We start from the raw sequence: 21,016 nt of genomic DNA, 5'->3' as shown, positions 1-21,016 counted from the left end.
ACAAAACAAAACTCTACCTCGTCAAAAATGTCCACAAGGTTGTGAGCACCACAAGAGGGCGCTGTTCATTTCTTACTTTTCTCATGAACACGATAAGCATGACTCTATTTGGCGACAGCATTCATCTGTTTTTGGCAGTACACTGTTGTCTGTGTTGACATGACTGTGCTTAAGCACTTGTGGCAACGCGTTTTTTGTTTTGTCAAACAGCGACGTTGGTGTAATTCTTCTCGCTGCCAGGTGGGGGAGACAAACATCCTGCACTATAGCTTTACTAAAATGTCAAACTATTCCTTTAAATGTGTCATGTGGCCACTGGTTGTGATCATTTGTTTGGTTTGTTGCATTGACTTTTGATCAGTTTGACCCATTATCTATTATACTTCCATTTAGTTTTGGTTCAACATACCTACATCATATTCAGGTGTAATTAAAACAGAACATGAAAAATAAATTCATCTTCAACCGGCAAAATCATTAGACACAGAGGTTGAATTTGTGTGATTCTGCACGCAGCATAATTAAGACTTCAACTGTATTTTTTATCCTCATTAAATGATCATCTGTGGTTTTATATTTAATCTGCTCTATTTGCTCTAATTGTGTTCATCTTAAAGTCATTTTATTTCTCCAGTGACCCATTTTCATAGAGATCATTAAACTTTTATCCGTCTTATCTTTCTGTTCTATCTTTAATGTTTTATTATTTTTTTCTCAATTACAGGATGATTAGGATTTGAGGGTTTAAAAAATTAGGCCGTGGAGGTTTGAGTGTTTCATCTGTGGTCGTCTTTGCTGGTGTCTGCCTTAAAATGAATGAAACAACTGCGCGTCCCAGCCGTTAAAGAAACGAGAGCCATCTATTTGCAAGCACATCCAAATGTGGTGTGAACGATTCTCAAAAATAAATGTTATCGTAGGAGAGAATAACCTTCGGAGTTAACCTCCCCTCCTCGCTCACACAGTAGGTGCATGGCCACTGCAGAAACTCAGAGAGAGAGAGAGAGAGAGAGAGAGAGAGAGAGAGAGAATAATGAACGGTGAACATGAGCCGGGTAGTTCGATGAGTGCAGATGATGAATGACCGCGGGGAGGGAGTACAGGACCAGAGCACAGGCACAGCCATTTGTTACTCTGCTGTCACAAATGTATTTTTAATGAATCTGCACCTCTGACTCCTCTGCAAAGCAGGACTGTTCCTTAAGGCCGGCGTGACCCCAATATTTCCCGTGAAGCGGTGGCTCTGAACAAACCCACTTTAGAACTGGCTGTGTAATGTAAATAACCTTCCCCTTCTCTTTCCTGAAGCCATCAGTCTCGCTCCTCTTTATTATTATTATTATTCTTACCACTGCCAAAAATAGGGGCCATCCTTGTTTCTGTGCATGTAGCAGGTGGGGAGGTTTCACCTTGAATTACTCCTGTGTGCTAAGCTCTGCGTTCCTCAAAGATACTGTGTTTCTTGGAAGGATAAAACGTCCTACAAAAATTCTTTCCGCTCTGCAACACAATTTTTTTTTAATGCATTTAAAATTCAAATTCTTCCGGTGATAAATGGCAACATCTCCTGTCCCTTACTTACTTGTTATTTCCTGTCGGTATTAACATGGTAGTTGTTGAAAATACCAGTATGATTAATTGAGATCAATATATAGAAGGAGAAAGAAGGAGAAAGAAGGAGTTTCCTGCTGCATGCCTTTCCTGCAGAACCTTAAAACACCTTAAAGCACGCTGCATGACACTGATGTGTGATGAAGTCGAGAGGCAAACCAAAAGGAATATATTTCACACAGCGGTACGTATCGCCGAGGTTGGCCGGGATATTGAGGATGATCGTGGCGTCTAAAAACCTGGCAGGAGTTGGAGGTTAAGGCCCGGCCGGTAAATTCACACACCTCTGCAATCCCAGCTCCCCTTACTTTTTGCATGTAGATGTAGAAACTGTAGCTGAAAAAATTCTTGCAGGCACGATTCGGACACACACACACTGACTCATTTTAGGAGACACTGATGCATGAGATGACACAAATGACACACATCAACATGTGACCTCTGCTGACACCAATAGTGACACACACATCATAGGATTTTCCATCTGCGCTGTCACACCGGTCCAACAATCTTCAAGGGAATCGGACCCGGGCAGTAATCCATCATCAGCCTCCGTGCAGCCTCCAAAAAAATGTTTTATGCAAAGAATAGATACTGAAAACTATTTGCAGAGTGATAATTCACCCTCTAAGCATACTTATAATTTTAACAGTCAAAACACAAACAGAGCAACAACAGTCAATTCGGAGACGTCAGACATTATTCACCGTCTTCTCTCCTTAAGGCGGACCATGGTTCTTTAATAACACCAACATAATTCTGACGTGGACTCCGTGGACACCCAGCCTCTGACAGCTGTGAGTCTTTGGCCTCCATGTATACCCACTTAGTGTCAATCCACTCGCTCACCTTGGAGCTGCTGACAGCTCCCTGCTGCTGGGAAAACGTTAGCTACTGCAGGTGGACAGCCAAGGAAGTCACACGCCATCCCGGGATCCTTACGGCTGAATTAAGGCACGTTTACGAAGGCATGTCATTGCTGCTGGATGTCTCCGTGGGAACCCTCTGCCTGCCTGGACGATTGGCCTTGACGGAGCTCTCCCCCGACTCGAGCATCAGCGGGCGGCTGTTCTTGTCTCTGTCTTGGTCCGTGACACAAGTCTTGTTGTTGCTGTCAACGAAAATAAATGAGGAGATTCAGTCCAAAACACGACACGTGTAAAGCGCAGCAGCAGTAGAGGTTAATATTTTAATGCTACTAAACCAGCGTCCCATTGGTGCATGTGACATTTACGGGAATCGTTATGTGAAATGTTGATGACTGGCTGGTTTTTGTTCTTTACATAAGAATAGCCAGCCAATATAGATTTATGATTGCAGTGCTGACAAGATGTGTCCCTAAAGAACATAAAGTGCTAAACAAACTGTGGATTTAAATATTTTATGTCCTCTCCCTTCACTCTACGAATAAAAAGAGTCAACAAACACTCAGACCTTTTATTATCTTCAAGCCAGAAAAAAAAACCAGACTATTTTTTTCGAACCCAAATTGTCAAACAAATCAAATCTTTTATTCTTGTGAGTTTTTGCTTAACATGCAGAAAAACCACAGTTGAGCACCTGTCTTGATTCTCCTTTGCTATTGTGCTGTCTTCATAAATTTTCAGCATCGTCTCTGTGCGGTCGTCAAGGTGCTCCTTAGGCTCCTGAAACCTGGAAGATACATTTTGAAAGACGGTTGTCAACAAATATCAGACAAGGAAACAAGTTTTCTGTTTTTAATCAGGTGAGAAATGTACTGTACATACTTCTTGAAATGTACTGAAGATGACAGTACACTCCTACATTTTTCAATATGCCCAAAACGTCACATCTTAGAAGACTGTAAAATGCTCCCCGCCTTTCCACAATCACCAACAGGACTGAACCAAACCAGCAGTAATGACTGCATAGCAAATTATTCTCAGGGGCGACAGAGTTAGGAATGGATGTCATGAAAGATGTTTGACAAGGCAGAAAAATAAATCCTCAAGTGGGGAGACGATAATGATCTATGCGTGAAGCCAGGCTGTATTGATTCACTTACATTGTACTGGCAGGATATTTCAAAATAAAGATTGTGCGCCAGGCTGTTTGTGGACTTGTTTTGCTGCAGATTAATGCAAACTTTACCTAGTGAGTTATTAACTGCAGCAGAGCGGTGTAACCGAGTTCAGATAAACTGAGTTAAGATAGACTACGTATTCGCGGTAATGAAGACACATGCTAGAGCAATAATGGGGCTCTCTGATGTGCCACCTTTGGCTGGATGTCATCTTTAAAAGGAAAACGAGGCAGCTTTAAAAGTCGGAAAAAAAGCTGTAAAATCGATAAAAAGGCTACAATTGCACACAAGACAAATGGTGCTGTCATGTTCTTTAACCACCCCAACGCTATACACACACCAGAGGCCTTATGAAGAGGTACTTCACAGCAAAGATATTTTAGAGGCAACGAGAGCTTCTGTTTCCTTCCAGTCAGTGTCATCACTCAGCCAGTACGGCCGCAAGACGGATTAAACGCTGGTGATACATTCTCTGAATACAATACCTGGGCTCCAGTCTCTCTTTGACTTTGGCGATGGACAGGATGTAGGGGCTGATCTGTCTGGTGATGGTGGTTAAGTAAGAGTTCTCCTGCTTCAGCTGCATCAGGTCATGAAGCTGGGCTATAGAGAACAAAACATATATATATATATATATATTAATGAATTAATCAAGAAATCAACCACAAAAGTGTTTTTTTTTTTGCTGTTGAAAACAAACCTTCATAGATCTCCTGCTCGTTAGTGACCCTCTGAAAAGTCTCCTCCCAGATCTGTGAAGAAAATGTGCAAAATAAGCTGATTCTCAAGAATATTACAAGAACTGGAGTCAGTTGACTCTGGGGATATATTGACATTTCTTCTCTTTTTCCTCTGTTTGCATCCCTAGTTGTCTAAATGTATAACATTGGGGGGAGAAGTAGCTTGTTATTATGCAGCTACAGCAACCACTCAAGTACAAATGTTGGCTTTTTTTTTTTTTTTTTGCCAGAAGAGCGTGCCAGAGGTAGGTACATTCTAAAGGTCAGGTATCATCTGACGCACCTCTTCAAACATGACTCTCATAGTTTCCACAGTGGAGTACTGGGTGGCTATCTGACTGTCGATGTGCAGCGATCTGTCCAGGATCTCTCCCATTTTATCCGTGTTGATGATGGAGTGGTGCTTCGTCAGATCTCTGTGCAGCTCCTGGACCTGGTCCTTCAGGTTCTGAATCTCTGTCTGGAGAGTCTGTATACAAGGTATAAGACACATTCTTCAAGACGTGTGTTCGATGTCTTTAAAAACAGCACAGAGCTGATGGGTGTACGGATGCCAGGTGAAGTGCATCTGAGCATGAAAACCTTGCTGCTTACTAGACAAGTTGAAAGTGAGCTCCTGGAGGAATTTATGTTGCTTTAGTTTGAAGGCTCTTTGTCTGTTATTGTGGTTCTTCCCGGGAAGAAAAGTTGCCGTAGCAATTTTAACTAGTTTGCATCAAAATGTAGGTGGTTTTTAAAAACTAATTCTACTTCTATAGTTCAGTTGATCCCAACTATTCTACTGACTATGAATGCCCACTGATGGTGCTCTGAAAACAAGGAATTAAGCACTTTGACTTGTCCATTGCAATCGTAATTCATTGTTCAGATGTTGTATGAGCATGAGGTATTTCAGAAACCCAAGTGTAAATCAACAACATCACAGGTCACACACACAGACACGCTCACCCTGTAAGTGTTCTCATAGTTGAGGCAGTGCTGGGTGAAGGGCGTTTCCCTGCCCTCAGCCAGGAGGACCTTGGTGCAGATGTTGCGGTGGGATGTGGGCCTTCGCCCAAACGCGGAGCCCAGGGGCATCTCACTGAGAGACGGGGAGCGGCAAGACATGGAGAGGGGGGACTGGAGCCTGAAGGGAGGGAATAAAGATCATGACAGCACGTGCTTCTAACATTTACACATCCCATGTTGTAAGGAATATGTATTTAGATACTTAATTTATGTTATAAAATCTATTTAACTCACTATTTTGTCAAGGCCATCAGAGCCAAAGTGTGGAGATGACATTAATTACCAATCACCTAAAAAATACTTCTAGTTTACCTCTGTGCCTTAAACCAGATGAGGCTCAAATCTTTAATATTTAAATAAAATAAGCTCCATTATTTATCACACTGGTCAATAACATCACTAGTCTAATTTAGTGGAATGACAGAAATAAATGAGTAGGTTAGCACTCTCTGTGCAGAGGACACTGACGCTGAAAACAGCCTTACTGCTACACCACAAATTCTGTAAATTAGTGCACACGTTTTACTTCATACCGTCTGACTTTTACGACTTCTTAGCAGCTGTTAAATTCTCACTCGTTATAAAGCGTCTGAAGTAAATGAACAAATCAACACTAACATGTCACCCCCGTCACTTTCTGCAAGAGTGTGAAAGCCTGTAAGTACAACACATGGTCACACAGCTGGATAAATCTGCATTTATTCAGATTCGGGTGGGGCCGCCGTCCTGGCTTCACACCTAACACAGCATAACTGTCAGAAAGCTACTCTTCTGCAGCTGAAGTGTGAATGCATCCTTCTCATGTTTTCCACACAAACGTTGTCATCTGAGCATCCATGCTGTGTCCCAACCACGGCCATTTTAAGACTCTGACAGTCCTAGATCTGCAGCATCAGTCGCATTAAAGATTAAACCTGTACCACTTTGCTTATCTCTTATGAATTTATGATAAAAAGGCCCATTTGCTTGTCCCCCAGTGCCTGTCTGTTTTGAGTCCCGCATTAATGTCTGCGGAGGAGAAGCTTTTAGACCATAATTAAGCGCGATGTATCAGAGACAAAAGCACATTCAGTCGAGCTGAGGAACAGGCTACACCATGTGGCTGGTATTCTGCACTAAGGAGAAGCCTATTTCCTCTGCCATCTGTCATATGAAGTATGAAGGGGAGTTTAAAAATTGTTGAGCAGAGCAACTTGTGCAACAACTGTCATCGTACAGTATCAAAGGCTCCAGTGGAAACTGACTTAAGGGCGTAGAAAGCCTCAGTTCATCAAACAAATTCAACAACTGTAAGGTATCCAGCTGGAGAAGATGAATGTTGTCTGACATTACACTATATGAGTCAAAAAAAAAAAAAAAAAAAAAGCAAAGTAAAAATGGATTTAAATTTACCTGAGATCTGGTTGGCTGCTTTCTTTCCCAGAGCCGATGTCCCCGCAAACCTTTCTAAAACATATATCCTTCTCCCTGAGCCATACACATGCCATCCTCTGCACATCCAGCCTCTGTCCTCCCTGCAGTGACGCCAATTAAACACTAAAGCAGTGACATCAGCGGCCTGGAACAAAACAGCCCGACCGTTCCCGTGTGCCAACTTCCAGATGAATCGCAGAGAGTTCTGTGAAATTACGATAAAAATAGTGCCAGCCGGCCGGCCACCAGACCCTGCCCACTTTGCATCTTTCACTGGCAAGTTGGAAGGGAGGCTTGTCAGCATGTTGGCATTAGTGGGTGAGCTTAAGGACCTGTGAACAGTTGGGAGAGACTGATGTGGAAAAATATTGGTCAGGGGAGTCTGTGTAGGTGGAAGGGGACGTGAGGTTCAGAAAGAACAAACTCTCTTTGTTCTAAGGGGCAGTGGTGCGTGCTCAGATATGTGTTGTATTTACTGTTGATTTAACATAATAACCAATGAATGAAACAAAACTGAAAAAAAAAAAAAAAAAAAAATCTCTCCAGGAACTGTGAGCACATGAAACCACTCATCCATCCATCTCCTGAATGTTATCTGGCCACAGCAGCAGCACCAGACCTTTCTAAAACGGGACGGACGGCCTCCTTTCCAGCCCCTGTGCAACAAGGTGAATGACGTAAACGTATCAGTGTAAAGAGCTTCTAGACCAACAGGCAGGATAACTGCCATAGTGGGACTCAGCGTGGCGCCTCCTCTCCTATCACTGCAGTCCATCTGTACTTGTAAACCAGTTGGGGATTTTGAGTTTGGATGCTTCGCAAGTGTGAAATTTTCCACCCAGGCTTTTATTTATTTATTTATTTTTTGCTTTCTTGGAAGAATCCAAAACATGTCATGGAGATATTAACTAAAACCTTAGAGGGAGGGATTATTTAGCATTAGGCAGCAGGCAGGGAGAGTGATGCGAAGGTCAGTGATCTTACCTTGTTGCGACACTTGTGGAACCAGCGACAGAGGGAGGGTAGCGCTGTCCTATCTGCAGCAGAGGCTCAAGACAGCGGGCAAACTCACTTCTATACTCTGTGTTGATCTAACAGAAGGCGGAGATGAAGTCATTCAGTATTTTACAGATTAAACAATAATAGAACCAAATGTACAAAAACTAAAAAGATTACATGAAGTAATATACTTAAAAGCATCGCCCACACACACAAAGACATACTGTTAGGACAGTAGCAATTGTCTGTGGTCCCGTGAAAAAGAAAGGGTCCCTCCAGATGGCTGCCTTTGGGCGTATTCTATCTATCCTATGACAGATTTTTCTAATTTGGACTGTGGGGATGGCACACGCACGTCATTGCCTGGTGGCCGCCCCAGAACCTACAGGATCCCCACCGCCCATGCCCCCTCCACAAACACGCATCAATATGCTGTCAGATCAAGTTACATGCAAAAAGTGTAGCATTGTGTTAACACATTGTTTTATATCTTCAGACAAAACCAGTGACAGAAAAGTGCCTTTTCTCACAGAGAGCAGTCACATATACATATATTTTTGCAATAAATCACACGTTGCTGCATCTGTTTGTTTTCCTCAAAGGTTTTATACGATTGAAAATGATGTATAGTTGCAGATTTCAATCACCAGATCTAAGACAGAAATGTCTTTGGCAGAGACTTCAAGATTTGTCAAGTCTATAACACTGAGCCCTGAAACTTGTCCAAGATACGTTATGATCTTTGTTTCTTCCAGGTTCATCGCCTATCTGCATGTTTCTGACTTTCTTTACTAACTGAAATATAGCGATACATTATTATGCAGCCAGTAGGTTACTAAAAACCAGTGTTGCAGGCAGCGACAACATAGATTTGTGCTGGAAAATCACTGCAGTAATGACTTCCTCGCCGCAATAAACTTAACACAAGATTTATGTCAAAACTTCGTCTGGTGTTTGAATGAAGTGGCCTTTGAGGACCTAGACTTTTTGAAATTATTTTGTCAAACTAAAAATGAAAATATAATTATTTTTGAGACTGCTGTGTCATTTTTGAAAATGCTTCATAGCTATGGTTCAAGTTTTTCTTTGCCAGACTGTAGTTTTGTCTTATATGTTTTGTCTTGGTTGCTGTTGTAATATCTAACTATGTAATGTGTAGATTCTGTAATGGATCTCATTATATTTCATTTTATTTAAGCTCTCTCCTCTGTGCTTTGATGTGGTTTTATTCACCAGGGATTGCAGATGAAAACTAACTCGCCCTGATAAATGCACAAATAAAAAGCCCATTAGAAGTCAAGTGAAACTGCACCAGGGACACGTGAAACAACTAATCAGTACATTGCAGTGGACTGCATTCTTAATGTAACCTTTTCCAGCTCTGCACGAAAGGCCGCTCCTGCACTCACTTTGCTGCTCTGCACTGGTCTCAGTCGATGAGGGAGCTTTACAATCCTCTTCAGCCTCTCCATGAGTTGCTGTGTAAGCAAGAACATCCGGGCGTGATTCAGTGACTTGTTTCACCTCTCTGAGACATTATGGACAGCCTCAGTTTAAAAAACAATTCAGCCCAGCCAGTACTGCAACACTTCTCTTGCCAAGAAAACATTGTGAGGAATAAACTGAGCTCACAATACATAGCAGAGATGTTAAACTGTATATATCAAAATACATAATCACTTATTAAGATTAATATTTGCATGTCCGCTGTGTTTTTGTCCAGTTTACTACCTTCTTGTTGTGACTGACTTCATACAGTATTTCTCCTCCCGCACACGCTGCTTCACTGTTCATTAATATTTAATCGAATACTCACAAAATGCAGTAAAAATAATGATAGTTTATGTTTCTCCAGTTGCTGCTGTACTCACATAACCCATATCCAAAAACTCAAACTTGTTAGCCGAGCTGAGGAAGGCCGAACAGGTGACAAGGTGGACCTAAAAAAACAAAATGTAAAGTGATATTATTTAACAGCCGGACTTCTCCCTTTCCTGACTGTTTATTTGGTACATAAACTAAAATGTGCCTCAGTAGGGACCATATAAGTGCTGAGGTGTGATTTTGGATGCAAGATTTTTACTTGTAATTGAATATTTTTCCATTGCTGTATTTGCACTCATAGTTCTAGTAAGTAAAGGATGTGAGTACCTCTTCTCAAGGTATTATTGACTAGGAATGTGTCAGCAGCAGCAGTTTTGACACTAATGTGTTATTTATTATTATTATTTTTTTTTTTTTACCTGGAGGGTTGGCAGGAGGGAAGTAAGGTGTGACAGTTGCTCCTTCAGTGCTTTCTCCTTCTCCTCATGTTGACTGCAAACACACTAATATGTAAGACTACACCTTCACATTCATGTCTGCCACAATACACAGAGGATGTAGCTCAGGAGGTGCTACCGCAAACAACACACTCCATATTTCCAGAGGCTAATCTATCTGTCTTCTCTCGTAACAAACACACAGGCACAGACGCGGGACCGGACACACAAATCCCGACATAAATAGCCTTTAACACCCTTCCGGGAACCCAGCCATTGGACGGCTTCCAGGCAATGGAGAGCGAGGCAGGGAGAGATGGAGGACTCTGGCCACGAAAAAATCTCATTAAAGATCCCCACAGAGTGCAACCAGATACACCCGCTCACTCACATACACTAAATTGTTCTCATTCGATCGCGCACACGTACACATTGAGCTGAAGAGCAAAAGTGCCTGTAAAGGGTTGTCATTCGAAAAAAAAATTTCACCTAGATTGGGAATTGCACATTGGAAGTGAGAGGGTACAGTTTCTCACAGAAATTATCTTACCGTATCCTCAAATAGAGATCGATCATTAGTCTTCTGTGAATTTCTTGATGTGCAGTATTTGGAACTACGGGATCACAATAAATCTAACCTTGTTGATTCCTGTAGATATGTTTTTTGTTTTTTTAAATAATTTTAGCCCCTAGATGCTTTCTTGATGCTAAATTAATGATTTGGGAAGCTGTTCTTGCTTATTCTGTAATTGCAAAGTCATTTTTAAATATTTATGACTTTATAGTCTTTTTATTCTGCACAAGCAAGCAGCTACAAGATCAGTAAGAATGTGGCAACTGTAGCGCTACAATTGTTAGGCGTATATATGGAGATGATAAAGGCCTGATGCAACAACAGGCACAAGTTGCTCATTTTTTAGTAGACCCATAAGTTGGTCCTAAATCTGCTCCGTGCTCATGCAAAACAGAGGAAATCGACACACAGCTTCCATGTTTTATAGCAGCAGTTGCTGTTGTTGATATCATGGTCTTGAGTAAGTCTATAATTTACATATTGTTTATTTGTATACTGGTACATTTAGCTGGCTTCATTTTTGTTGATTGGATCCAGGCACAAGTTGCAAACACTGGCTTGAAAACTGTAATCCCACTGATGTGGCTTTAATTCTGCACCATGCTTTGTTAAAATGAAAATCACCAAAGAAAATGTGTTTGGCGCAGGCACAGATTATTCCAGAGCAAACAGAGCACTGCTATTCATCACCCTGAGTACAATGCAGCACGATACAATGGAAAAAGGCTGCAAGTTGACAGCAGGATAACAGCATACAATTCAGTAAATATTGCCACACAAACTTTGTGCATTATCATATAAGACCTGTAAATCTTTATATATTGTATTTTACCTCTGAGCCGCTTTCAGCAGAATCTTCTTTCTCTCTGCTAGTTTTTCCTGTCAAATGAGAGCAGAGAAAAAAAAAACAGCCTCTTTTATTCACACCACTACTGTGAAAATGGCCTTGAGCTCTTTAATGCCTAATGAATTTTCAAGACTATGGATTAAAAAATAGGTGTAAATTCCACAGTGTGGTGTCTGGTCTCATGGATTGTTCTGTATGCAAACAGAATAGACTCTTCTCTCAGAGTTAGGTTAACAGAGACATCCAGTGGCCGTGTTGTGCTAATGGAATCAGGTGGACGGCACACGACTTTAAGATAAAAACAGAGAGTTTGATCCCAGCCTGGCATAAAAAGGCCAAATAAATTACTTAAAGAAATGGAATTACATTAATCACTTACCGCACTAAGTAGGGTAACTGTGACTATTAAAAATAGAAATACATAGGCGACTGGTCTTGTTTGAAGTTGTTTCATCACTCATCAAAGTAGCTTCTTTGGTTCTAAAAGACTGGCAGTGAGGTCAGGTTTTCATTTCAAAGCATCTTCGGCTGGTGCTCACCTGAAACTCAATTTACTACAAGACACCTGATTTAAACTCCAGGAGTCTTTTTTGCTTTGTGTAATATATATCATGACCTGGATAACTTAGGACACTCAACGACAGCATATTTAAATGCACATCACATGTAGGTGAAAGGCTGCTGGACTCATGTAGCTGCTAGGAGTGACATCGGCACATTGACTGAAGCACTGATGTGTTTTAATAGACGATGTTTTGATCCAAGTTGGGTCTGTGTCAGGTAAGCAGGTTTGAAACCATGTCGAGCGTGTTAAAATGCCAAGAAGAGGAGGGGACGTGAACGCTTCCACTTTAAAGGGAGAGTTTTAACATCCTCACACTTGACTACACCTGTGATCATACAGCCTGTTGGTATGCCGGAGTGTGGCTTTTAAATATTCCAGCTGGGACTGCAATTTTGCCCATTTAAATAAATTTGCATTTGTGCAACCAGATTTTTTCACTGAACGGTTAGGGGGGGATAAACAACATTTTAGGAACATGTATTACATCAGCATTGTTATATAACCTGCAAACTGTTGAAAAGACTGCAGATTGCACTCTCCTCTTCCTCCACGTTCAGACACACTTCTCCTACCATGGCTCTCAGCAGAAGGATTGCCTCTCCAGTTGAAGTTTGCAGCTCCTTCACCACCTACAGAGGGAAGAGAAGGCTCAGTTATAATTTAAAAAAAAAAAAAAAAAAGGCTACTGTAGGCTTCTAAACATGTATTCATTTGTCACAAATGCTTTATAAGAACTTTTTTGCAGAGAAAGTTGAAATGTAATCATCTTATATACTCACTAAAGCTCATTATGATTAGAGTTATGATGCAGTGCCCAGTCCTTGCATCGACTTCAACACAGCGCCCAGAGCAGAACATTCACCCTTATTTTTGTGAATATGTGCTCATGTATTTGACAATTTATAAAAAAATTAAAAAAATAAATGATTGCAATGAGCTAAACTAGTTTTTAGCACACATTCACCTCGTCTTGTGTCATCCCCACTGCTGAGTGCTTGAATTATTTATAATGGCATGTTTGAGTGTCATAAATATGTAGATGAACAGGCAGGAGTCTCTCACCAGGACAGCCTGGTCCAACATCTCACACCCCTGTGCGTAAGCTGTTTCAATATCAATGCAGTGGGTCCGACTCTCCCTGTGGAAAAAAAAAAATAATAATAAAAATTGAAGAGAAGAGATGAGAAGAGAAGAGAAGAGAAGAGAAGAGAAGAGAAGAGAAGAGAAGAGAAGAGATGAGAAGAGAAGAGAAGAGAAGAGAAGAGCTTCTAACAATCATATATGCTGTGTAGTGGGTTGACTCACACTTGCATGTCTCTGAAGCATTTGATGCAAAGCATAGACTTATTCTCTGTTGAGAAAAGGATGTAGGGCTCCTCGTGGAGAGCTGTGAAGACACAGACGCCTTTTAACATAAACCCACAGGAGTGTCAGAGTTAGTGTTACAAAGTAAATGAATGAGAATATGATTAACTTGTGGCCGTTAATATTCACGCAGAGAACAGGAGGGACTGCAGTTATTATGAGCAACATGCTTCTACACTGGTGTGACAAGGCTCCTTGTTGGCCTGTAATTCTTCTGGGGTAAATTACAGGTGGCACTCACAGCATTTTCTGTGTTTGGCTTTGGTGCGTTTGGCCAGAGATACAATCTCATGGTGGGAAAACATTCTGGCCTTGTGTGTCAGCTCCCTGCATGCGGCACACAGTGGCTGGCTGCAAGTGTTGCAGTAGTACATCATCCCTGCGTCCTGTACAAATAAAAAGGCAACAACAAATGTCATTGGTCATTATTCAAAGAAACAAGGGGCCACAATTGAACAAAGTGCTTCAGTTTCTGTAGAATATTAAAATTCAGACTGTGGTGAAAAGAAAGGTACTGTTGCAGTGTTTGATTTGAATACTGTGATTATTTAATGTATTGCACCACTCATACCCAGATAGATTTTTTTTTCAAAGATAAGAATTTATGCCACCAGAATAACCGGAAAGATTCTTAAATCACACTTAATGTATGCATGAAAGATAAAATAATACAGAATAAATTATAAACTGTTTCTTGCACACAATAATGAAGCAATCTGGTCCACAAAAGCTCCATTGCTGTTTTACTTTTTTTGTCTGTTATGTAGTGTGTTGTATTACGTGTGCACCCTGCAGAAATGATGTTTTCTGATACATTACTTTTGTCACTTTGTACCTTTTTGTTACTTTCCTGGTCACAGTTGGCACACTGCACTGTCTCATCGGTGTCTGCATTGTTGTCGACAAGGAACTTCAGGAGGCGGTCCTCCGGTGGGAGGGCATTATTGCCTTTTACTATGGAAGGGTATCTGTGGCAAAGAGACAATCCGACAGCCTGAGTGGTTTGTTGAAGAAATTTTCAACAAATTAGTTGATGGATGCATAAACTATGAAGGAAGTTAAAATTACATAAAGAACAGTGATCATCATTACATTATTATTATATTACATTGTTGCATACTATGATGTTTTTTCTTTTGATGAGGAAGGACGACTATTTAAAAAAATGAAACGCAACACTTAGAACAAAGTAAATAAATAAATAAAGCTAGTAGGGAAATCATTTTTTATTATTTTTGTAGTAAGTAAAATTATTTTGCCTTACAGAAACTGGTTTTGGTTTTCACATGAAGAATTTAAACAAAAAGCAGAAGTCAACAACTTAAGCATTACTGTTAAATAATAAAGCGTCTACTACACGACTGTTGGATTGTATAGGACTGTTGTGGTTTTTTTTACAAAGGGTCCAAATACATTTTACTTTAAATGCTTTAGAACTATTTGAATTAAAAACTTTTAAAGAAATAAGACACAAAATAACATTGAAGAGAAAAACATAAAAATAGAATTATAAACAGTCAAACAAATATTTATTTATACTTTTTATACTAGAAGTTACATTTGTCTGCGGCAGAAAATCCTGAACATTTTGGTGCTGTACTGCAGGAAGCCTGAAGGGGGCAGCAGTGATATCCTGACCACCATCGAAGAAGAACGACGCGGAAGAGGCTTACACGAAGGAGCAAGCGTGCTGTGCGTCTCGTCGGTCTGTCATCTGGAAAGTTCTGGCATATCGTTGAACTCAAAAAACGACAGCGCATGTAAACACTTCGTCGGCGGAGGTGACACCAATAAACGTTAAAAAATGTCTGTTATTTCCGAGGAAAATGTTCGAGGTGGGAGTGTTTTCAAGGATATCAGCGCCGACGACGAAGACTGGCAGCCCACCGAGATCGAGAGCCTCTGTATGAACTGCTACCAGAACGGTACCACACGACTGCTTCTGACTAAAATACCCTTCTTTAAAGAAGTCATCGTCAGTTCTTTCAGCTGCGCTAAGTGCGGTTGGTCAAATACTGAAATCCAGTCTGCAGGTCGTATTCAAGAACAAGGAGTTTGTTACACGCTGCGAGTGAAATCTAAACAGGACTTGAACCGGGAGGTTGTCAAAGCAGACAGTGCAACCACCAGAATACCTGAGCTGGATTTCGAAATCCCTCCCTACACCCAGAAAGGCTCGCTTTCTACCGTTGAGGGCCTTTTAGACCGAGCAGTCGCAGGGCTGGAGCAAGACCAAGCTGCCCGGCGAGCAGCTGATCCAGAGGTGGCTGACAAAATAGACGAATTCATCCAGAAGCTGAGGAAGTCAAAAGAGGTTGAGGATGAATTCACGCTGGTGATTGACGATCCATCTGGGAACAGTTTTGTGGAAAATCCTGTGGCCCCTCAAAAGGATGAGGCTCTCACCGTGACCCGATTCAAGCGGACGGTCCAGCAGGATATGCAGCTGGGAATAAGGGCCGATGACGACCTGGAGGAGGAACCAGCGGGTAACGACCTGGAGACGATGAGAAATGAGGTCTTGGTCTTCAACACAAATTGCCCAGAGTGCAACGCGCCAGCCTCGACCAACATGAAGCTCGTCCAGATCCCTCACTTCAAGGAGGTCATCATCATGGCCACTAACTGTGACAGCTGTGGCCACCGGACCAACGAGGTGAAATCAGGTGGAGCCACTGAGGAACTCGGCACCAAGATCACCCTGCATGTCACCGACCCTTCAGATATGACCCGAGACGTGCTCAAGTCAGAGACGTGCTCCATCGCCATTCCAGAGCTGGAGTTCGAGGTAGGGATGGGAGCTCTGTCTGGGAAGTTCACCACTCTGGAGGGCCTGATGACCGACATCAAAGACCTGACTGTCTCCAAAAACCCCTTTATCTGCGGTGACAGCGGCATCACAGATCGGGTGCAGAAGCTTAAAGAGTTTGGAGAGAAGCTAGATAAAATTATCGCAGCAGAAATGGATGCCCACATCGTCCTGGATGACCCTGCAGGGAACAGCTACTTGCAGAATGTATACGCTCCTGATCCGGATCCTGAGATGACCGTTGAGAAGTACACCCGCTCCTTTGAGCAGAATGAAGATCTCGGCCTGAATGGCATGAAGACTGAAGGATATCAAGACGAAAACGGAACTGCCAGTAGCAGCTGAAAGGACTAAATGAGTCAATAAATGCCTTACCACAAGCCCAGTGTAATTATATTGCTCCCTGTGTTCTGCCCTTTTCATATATTTTAAGTTAAAAACTGGGTGAATGGTTGTTTCCATCCATATATTAATCAGTCAGATGAATTCTAAGTTGTTCAAATGTACAGTGAAATATACATAAAAGCATATAGGTAACTTGATTTGCATAATAACAAACAGTAGATGCAGCTGTTATTAAAGACAAATCCTTCAACTCTGTTCATTGCATTCTTGTAAGATCCCAGAAGATGGCGCTGTTATCTCTGATTAAAATTTTTTTTTTTTCTAACAGTGGACCATGCGCTGTGTGACGAATTAATCTTTTTATACAACTGTATGCATGCCATCCAAGTAGTGTTCTCTCATTTGATAGTTCGGCTCTGCTCTTTAATTTGGCAGATGTTGAAAGACAGAACCTAAAGTTTGCAGGTGTATTTAGATTTAAATGCCAGTTTTCTTCGTTAGTCTCAGTGCTAGCCACATTTTACTGTGCTATAGTTTGAATTTAGTTTTGATGGCTTAGATTATTCTAACATGTTGGCACTTTGTGTGGCTTTACAGGTTTGTCAGTGTGGTGATATCTTGGTCTAATTAAATATTTCCTTTGCCAAAGTTTGTTAATAAATTGTAAGAGTGGAAGATTCTCTGTATAAATAAAATGCATAATTTACCAGAGCCAAAGTTGGTACGTTCACATTCTTTAATCAGTCCAAAATTCAAAGATATTTAATGACTTATGGCAAGAACAACAGGAATTCAGTATTTTAATTTGTTTAAAGTAGGATTTTCTGTCAGTTAACTAATTAAATTTAAAATAATGGAAAACCAATATTTAATATCAGGTCAGTGTTTTCTTTACATTTCCCTGCCTCATTTAAATATTGCACTGTGTGCCTTGTTTTGGTTCAGCTGCACTGGCTCGACTGGTCCTCCACTCTGCTGTGCATGTTTTATCTAGTTTTCATAGCAACAGGGATCTATTGTGTTCTACTAATAGCAGAGTAGTGAATTCCTAGATTACATGGTTCTTGAGTGAGCAGCTGTTAGCAGGCTGCTGATGGAAATAGTAGCTGAAAGGCAGCAAGCTCTTGTTTCCTGAGCCTGCAGAGCAGAGCACAGTGGCTCTGTGCCCACTCAGTAATCAGAATAGAAAAGCAATGATTGTCAAGGTTTTTCCCCATTAATTCTCAGTTCTGCATGCCACAAATAAAAGAAAGCACTGTGCTGGTATTACTGCTGATAAAGGTGGATGTTGGCTCACGTTTTTCTAGGAATGTTTATTATTTTAATCAAACCAGAACACTTGGTTTGTAGAATAATGTAAGAAGAAGCTGAAACATTATTAAGATGTTGATGTAGATGAGACTTTAAATGGTTTAGGCCTTAAAGCAGTTATCAGAATAAAACTTTATCTAAGTAACCATATATGAGCAGGAGACTAAAGCAGTGACCTTCCAACTCATTAGCACCATTTTAGATTCATCTGCAAGCAAGATGAATGAAAAATCTGGGCCATCTTCAGTCTACCACAATAGAATAAGACTCACATAATCAGCTTTAAGTAAAGGACCCTTTCTATACAACCCTGCTTTGATCAGGAAAAGTTATTACTGCCACCTTGAACTGTGACTGTACATCATGAGTCATTCCTTAATAAGGGATGAAATGGATTGGTATCATGTGACGGCTTTTGATTGCCCTAAGCTGCTGGCATCGCAGTCAAATGCCAGTATGCTTTGTTTGCTGTGTGACCGGTCTTAACAGACCTCGCAGCCCCTGTGAGTGTTGAGGCCAAGGGCTAAATAAGAGACTGGGGTGACCCATCAGCTGCTCCAGCCATTCACACCCTTCTCACGCCGGGCCAGCAGTGGGTCGCGGACTTGATGCTCTCTGAAACCAATGGGATTCTTCTCAAATCTCCTGCACGCAACAAACCAGTCTGCTAATCAAGTTACATGGAACAAATCCCTTGTTGCTGTCCAAAACTGGCGGCTGTGGGGAATCCTGAGTCTTAACATTAAACGTTTGAATCTCAAGGGGGTTTCAGGGAGAAAATTCGTATTTTATAATAGGGATTCACACAGGTTTATCTTATTCAAACTGTTTGGGTTCACCTATTCACTAAAGATATCAATGAAATTCTTAACTACATAGTATCACTAGATGTAATCATGATGAAAGCAAAAGTGAGGCTGTAATTTAAACTGAGGGAGTCCATAGCCTATCGATATCAGCAGTGCTCAACCTTGGTGTCCGTGTTTTCATTTTGTGTGAACCTTCATGTCTTTGGACCAAAGGTTTGACTTAAAAGCTTCGATATCCTAGCAAGGTAGGCATTAGCATGTTGAACATTAAGTTCTACTTTAGAAATCCGATGTCCACAGCATGCATTATGCCTGATCATCTTCAAAATGCTATCTCTTACCCACAGAGGGGGCAATTGAGGCGACTGTCATTAGTCCGACCTCGCAGGCAGCGGGCACAGAAGATATGGTAGCAGTCCAATAAACACGGTGACTGGTACTGCTCATGGCACATGTGACACACCAGTGGGTGGACGTTAGCGCAGTCCACATTACACAGGTCACCCAAGTTGGTGAAGATTCCTCCTGCCATCTGAGAACAGGGAACATGAATAACAATAGTATGTTGCTGAGATGAGAGTTTTTTTAAAGGCCACACCAACACAAAAGAAAGTTGGTATGTGCTGCTATTGTATTGAATTACAGTCCATACATCTCTGTTATTTTAAGAGAGGCTAATCCGGCTAATATGAAACTCTTTTGAGTCACATATTAATCGCAGTAAACAGTAGATAGATTTTTCTCTTACCTCGTCAGACTTCTAAGAAATTCCTGGAGATACTCCGACAATGCACCATCCACAGATCATAAATATATACGCTCTAATGCACTGTCAACACCCACGTTATATCCAGCTAACAAACCCTAGTGTAAATGTAGCAGACTGGTCTGTGGAAAGCACAGAGAGCCACTGTCTTACCTTTCAGTGGTGCTATCAGCTACCCCCAGCAGGAATGAGAGCAATGCAGAAACTCTTCAATAGTAGGCCGATGGGGTCCGTCCACCAGGCAGCTGACAGCACCCACCTCATGCCAGCCCCCAAGTGTTGCCAGAGTGCAAAAGGGGCATTTAATATTGCAGCCCCATACAGATTGCAAATACAGTTGTTCTATTTCTAAAGCCACAGTGTTGCTGCTCCTTGGTGAATGAGTTGGAAAATATAGGACTGAAAACAACTGAGTCTGCTGCAACAGGGAACACAACCCTGTTATAACATTAACAACATTAGATAACTTACTATAATAATTTATATGTTGTTTAACAGGAAGTGTACTGGAAAGAACTACAGTATGATGGCTATTAATTGTAGGGGAAACCTTTTTTTCAGATGTTTAAGAGACAAAAGACATAAGACATGTTTATTAATCCCACGTATGGGAAATTACCATGTCACAGTAGCACGGAATTTGGCAAAATATATATACAAAAACAATAACAACATACAAATAGAAACATAAAGACATTCTGTATATACAGCATGGTGACAGAAAAAACTTTACTTTATAATTGCTAAAACTATAAGATGGTGAGGTAGTGGTTCGTGCAAAATAAGGCAGTGCAAAAAAGCAGATTTATTTATGCAAAAATCACAGTAAAAACCACAACGAAGCCAAGTCTAACGTGTGGGTTATTGTTGACTCAGGCTGGTGTTGTACAGCCTGATGGCAGTTGCAATGAAAGACCTGCGGCAGCGTTCCTTCTTGCAGCGTGGATGCAGCAGTCTGCTGCACAATAACCAATTAACCCAAATAATTAATTATTCCTTTATTTGAGAAACGTTACAGCTACATACTGTATGGGTTGAACTGTATGCTCAGTTTACATCATTTTTATTATTACTTGACTGATTACCTGACTTTATGATGATTAGTTACCAACTCAGGTTTTTCCAGGACTTTCAGTCACATCTCATGAACTTCATCAGCTTTATTTTTTTGGTCACTCTTATGATCAGTTTGTTTCAGATTTATACTTGGTAAAAAAACAAACAAACAAACAAAAAAAAAACACTTAGCAAGTCTGCTAATAATTGCAAGTTAGCTGTGCTAGCTCAGTGCTAGCTAGTTTTGTTTTGTTTGTTTGTTTCGGAAAAGGAAGGTTTTACTGAATATTAACTAATTACTGATATGACAGTAGTTGCCCAGTGAATACCTACGTAAAGTGTAATTGACGTTGTTTAATTAATAACAGTTATCAGATTTAACGCATACAAAACTACAGAATTAAGCTAGCGCACTAATGACAGTATTTACAGTTGATGTGGGTCAGCCTGCTTAATCGATTCCAGATAGCTCTGTGCGATCGATTTTGCAGCC

At 41.0% G+C, this 21,016-nt stretch overlaps 2 protein-coding genes across 2 annotated transcripts; one reads left to right on the top strand and one right to left on the bottom strand.

Annotated features, from left to right (window-relative positions):
- Positions 1-1,999: 1,999 nt before the first annotated feature.
- Positions 2,000-19,675, bottom strand: rnf207a (ring finger protein 207a). Its single transcript, XM_084542742.1, has 17 exons — positions 19,043-19,675; positions 14,263-14,395; positions 13,669-13,813; positions 13,368-13,449; positions 13,125-13,200; positions 12,566-12,691; positions 11,483-11,529; positions 10,059-10,131; positions 9,687-9,755; positions 9,225-9,293; positions 7,801-7,907; positions 5,344-5,521; positions 4,679-4,864; positions 4,356-4,407; positions 4,141-4,258; positions 3,172-3,264; positions 2,000-2,722 (listed from the first exon to the last, which is right to left on the bottom strand). Exons 1-17 carry the CDS (start codon positions 19,231-19,233, stop codon positions 2,572-2,574), a joined length of 1,896 nt encoding a protein of 631 aa, XP_084398868.1. The 5' UTR covers positions 19,234-19,675; the 3' UTR covers positions 2,000-2,571.
- Positions 15,092-17,285, top strand: zpr1 (ZPR1 zinc finger). The gene has a single exon (XM_084542744.1). It carries the CDS (start codon positions 15,232-15,234, stop codon positions 16,579-16,581), a length of 1,350 nt encoding a protein of 449 aa, XP_084398870.1. The 5' UTR covers positions 15,092-15,231; the 3' UTR covers positions 16,582-17,285.
- Positions 19,676-21,016: the final 1,341 nt, after the last annotated feature.

This window comes from Chelon labrosus (genome assembly GCF_963514085.1).
Source record: "Chelon labrosus genome assembly, chromosome: 4".
In the NCBI taxonomy this organism is placed as follows: Eukaryota; Metazoa; Chordata; class Actinopteri; order Mugiliformes; family Mugilidae; genus Chelon; species Chelon labrosus.
This window is presented reverse-complemented; position numbering and strand designations above follow the sequence as displayed.

Coding starts and splice junctions, on each gene's coding strand:
- zpr1 (XM_084542744.1), top strand. CDS start 15,232: ATGTCTGTTATTTCCGAGGAAAATGTTCGAGGTGGGAGTGTTTTCAAG.
- rnf207a (XM_084542742.1), bottom strand. CDS start 19,233: ATGGCAGGAGGAATCTTCACCAACTTGGGTGACCTGTGTAATGTGGAC. Junction 13,450..13,668: donor AGCCAAACACAGAAAATGCT/GTGAGTGCCACC, acceptor GTGTCTTCACAG/CTCTCCACGAGGAGCCCTAC. Junction 13,201..13,367: donor TGCTTCAGAGACATGCAAGT/GTGAGTCAACCC, acceptor TTTTTTCCACAG/GGAGAGTCGGACCCACTGCA.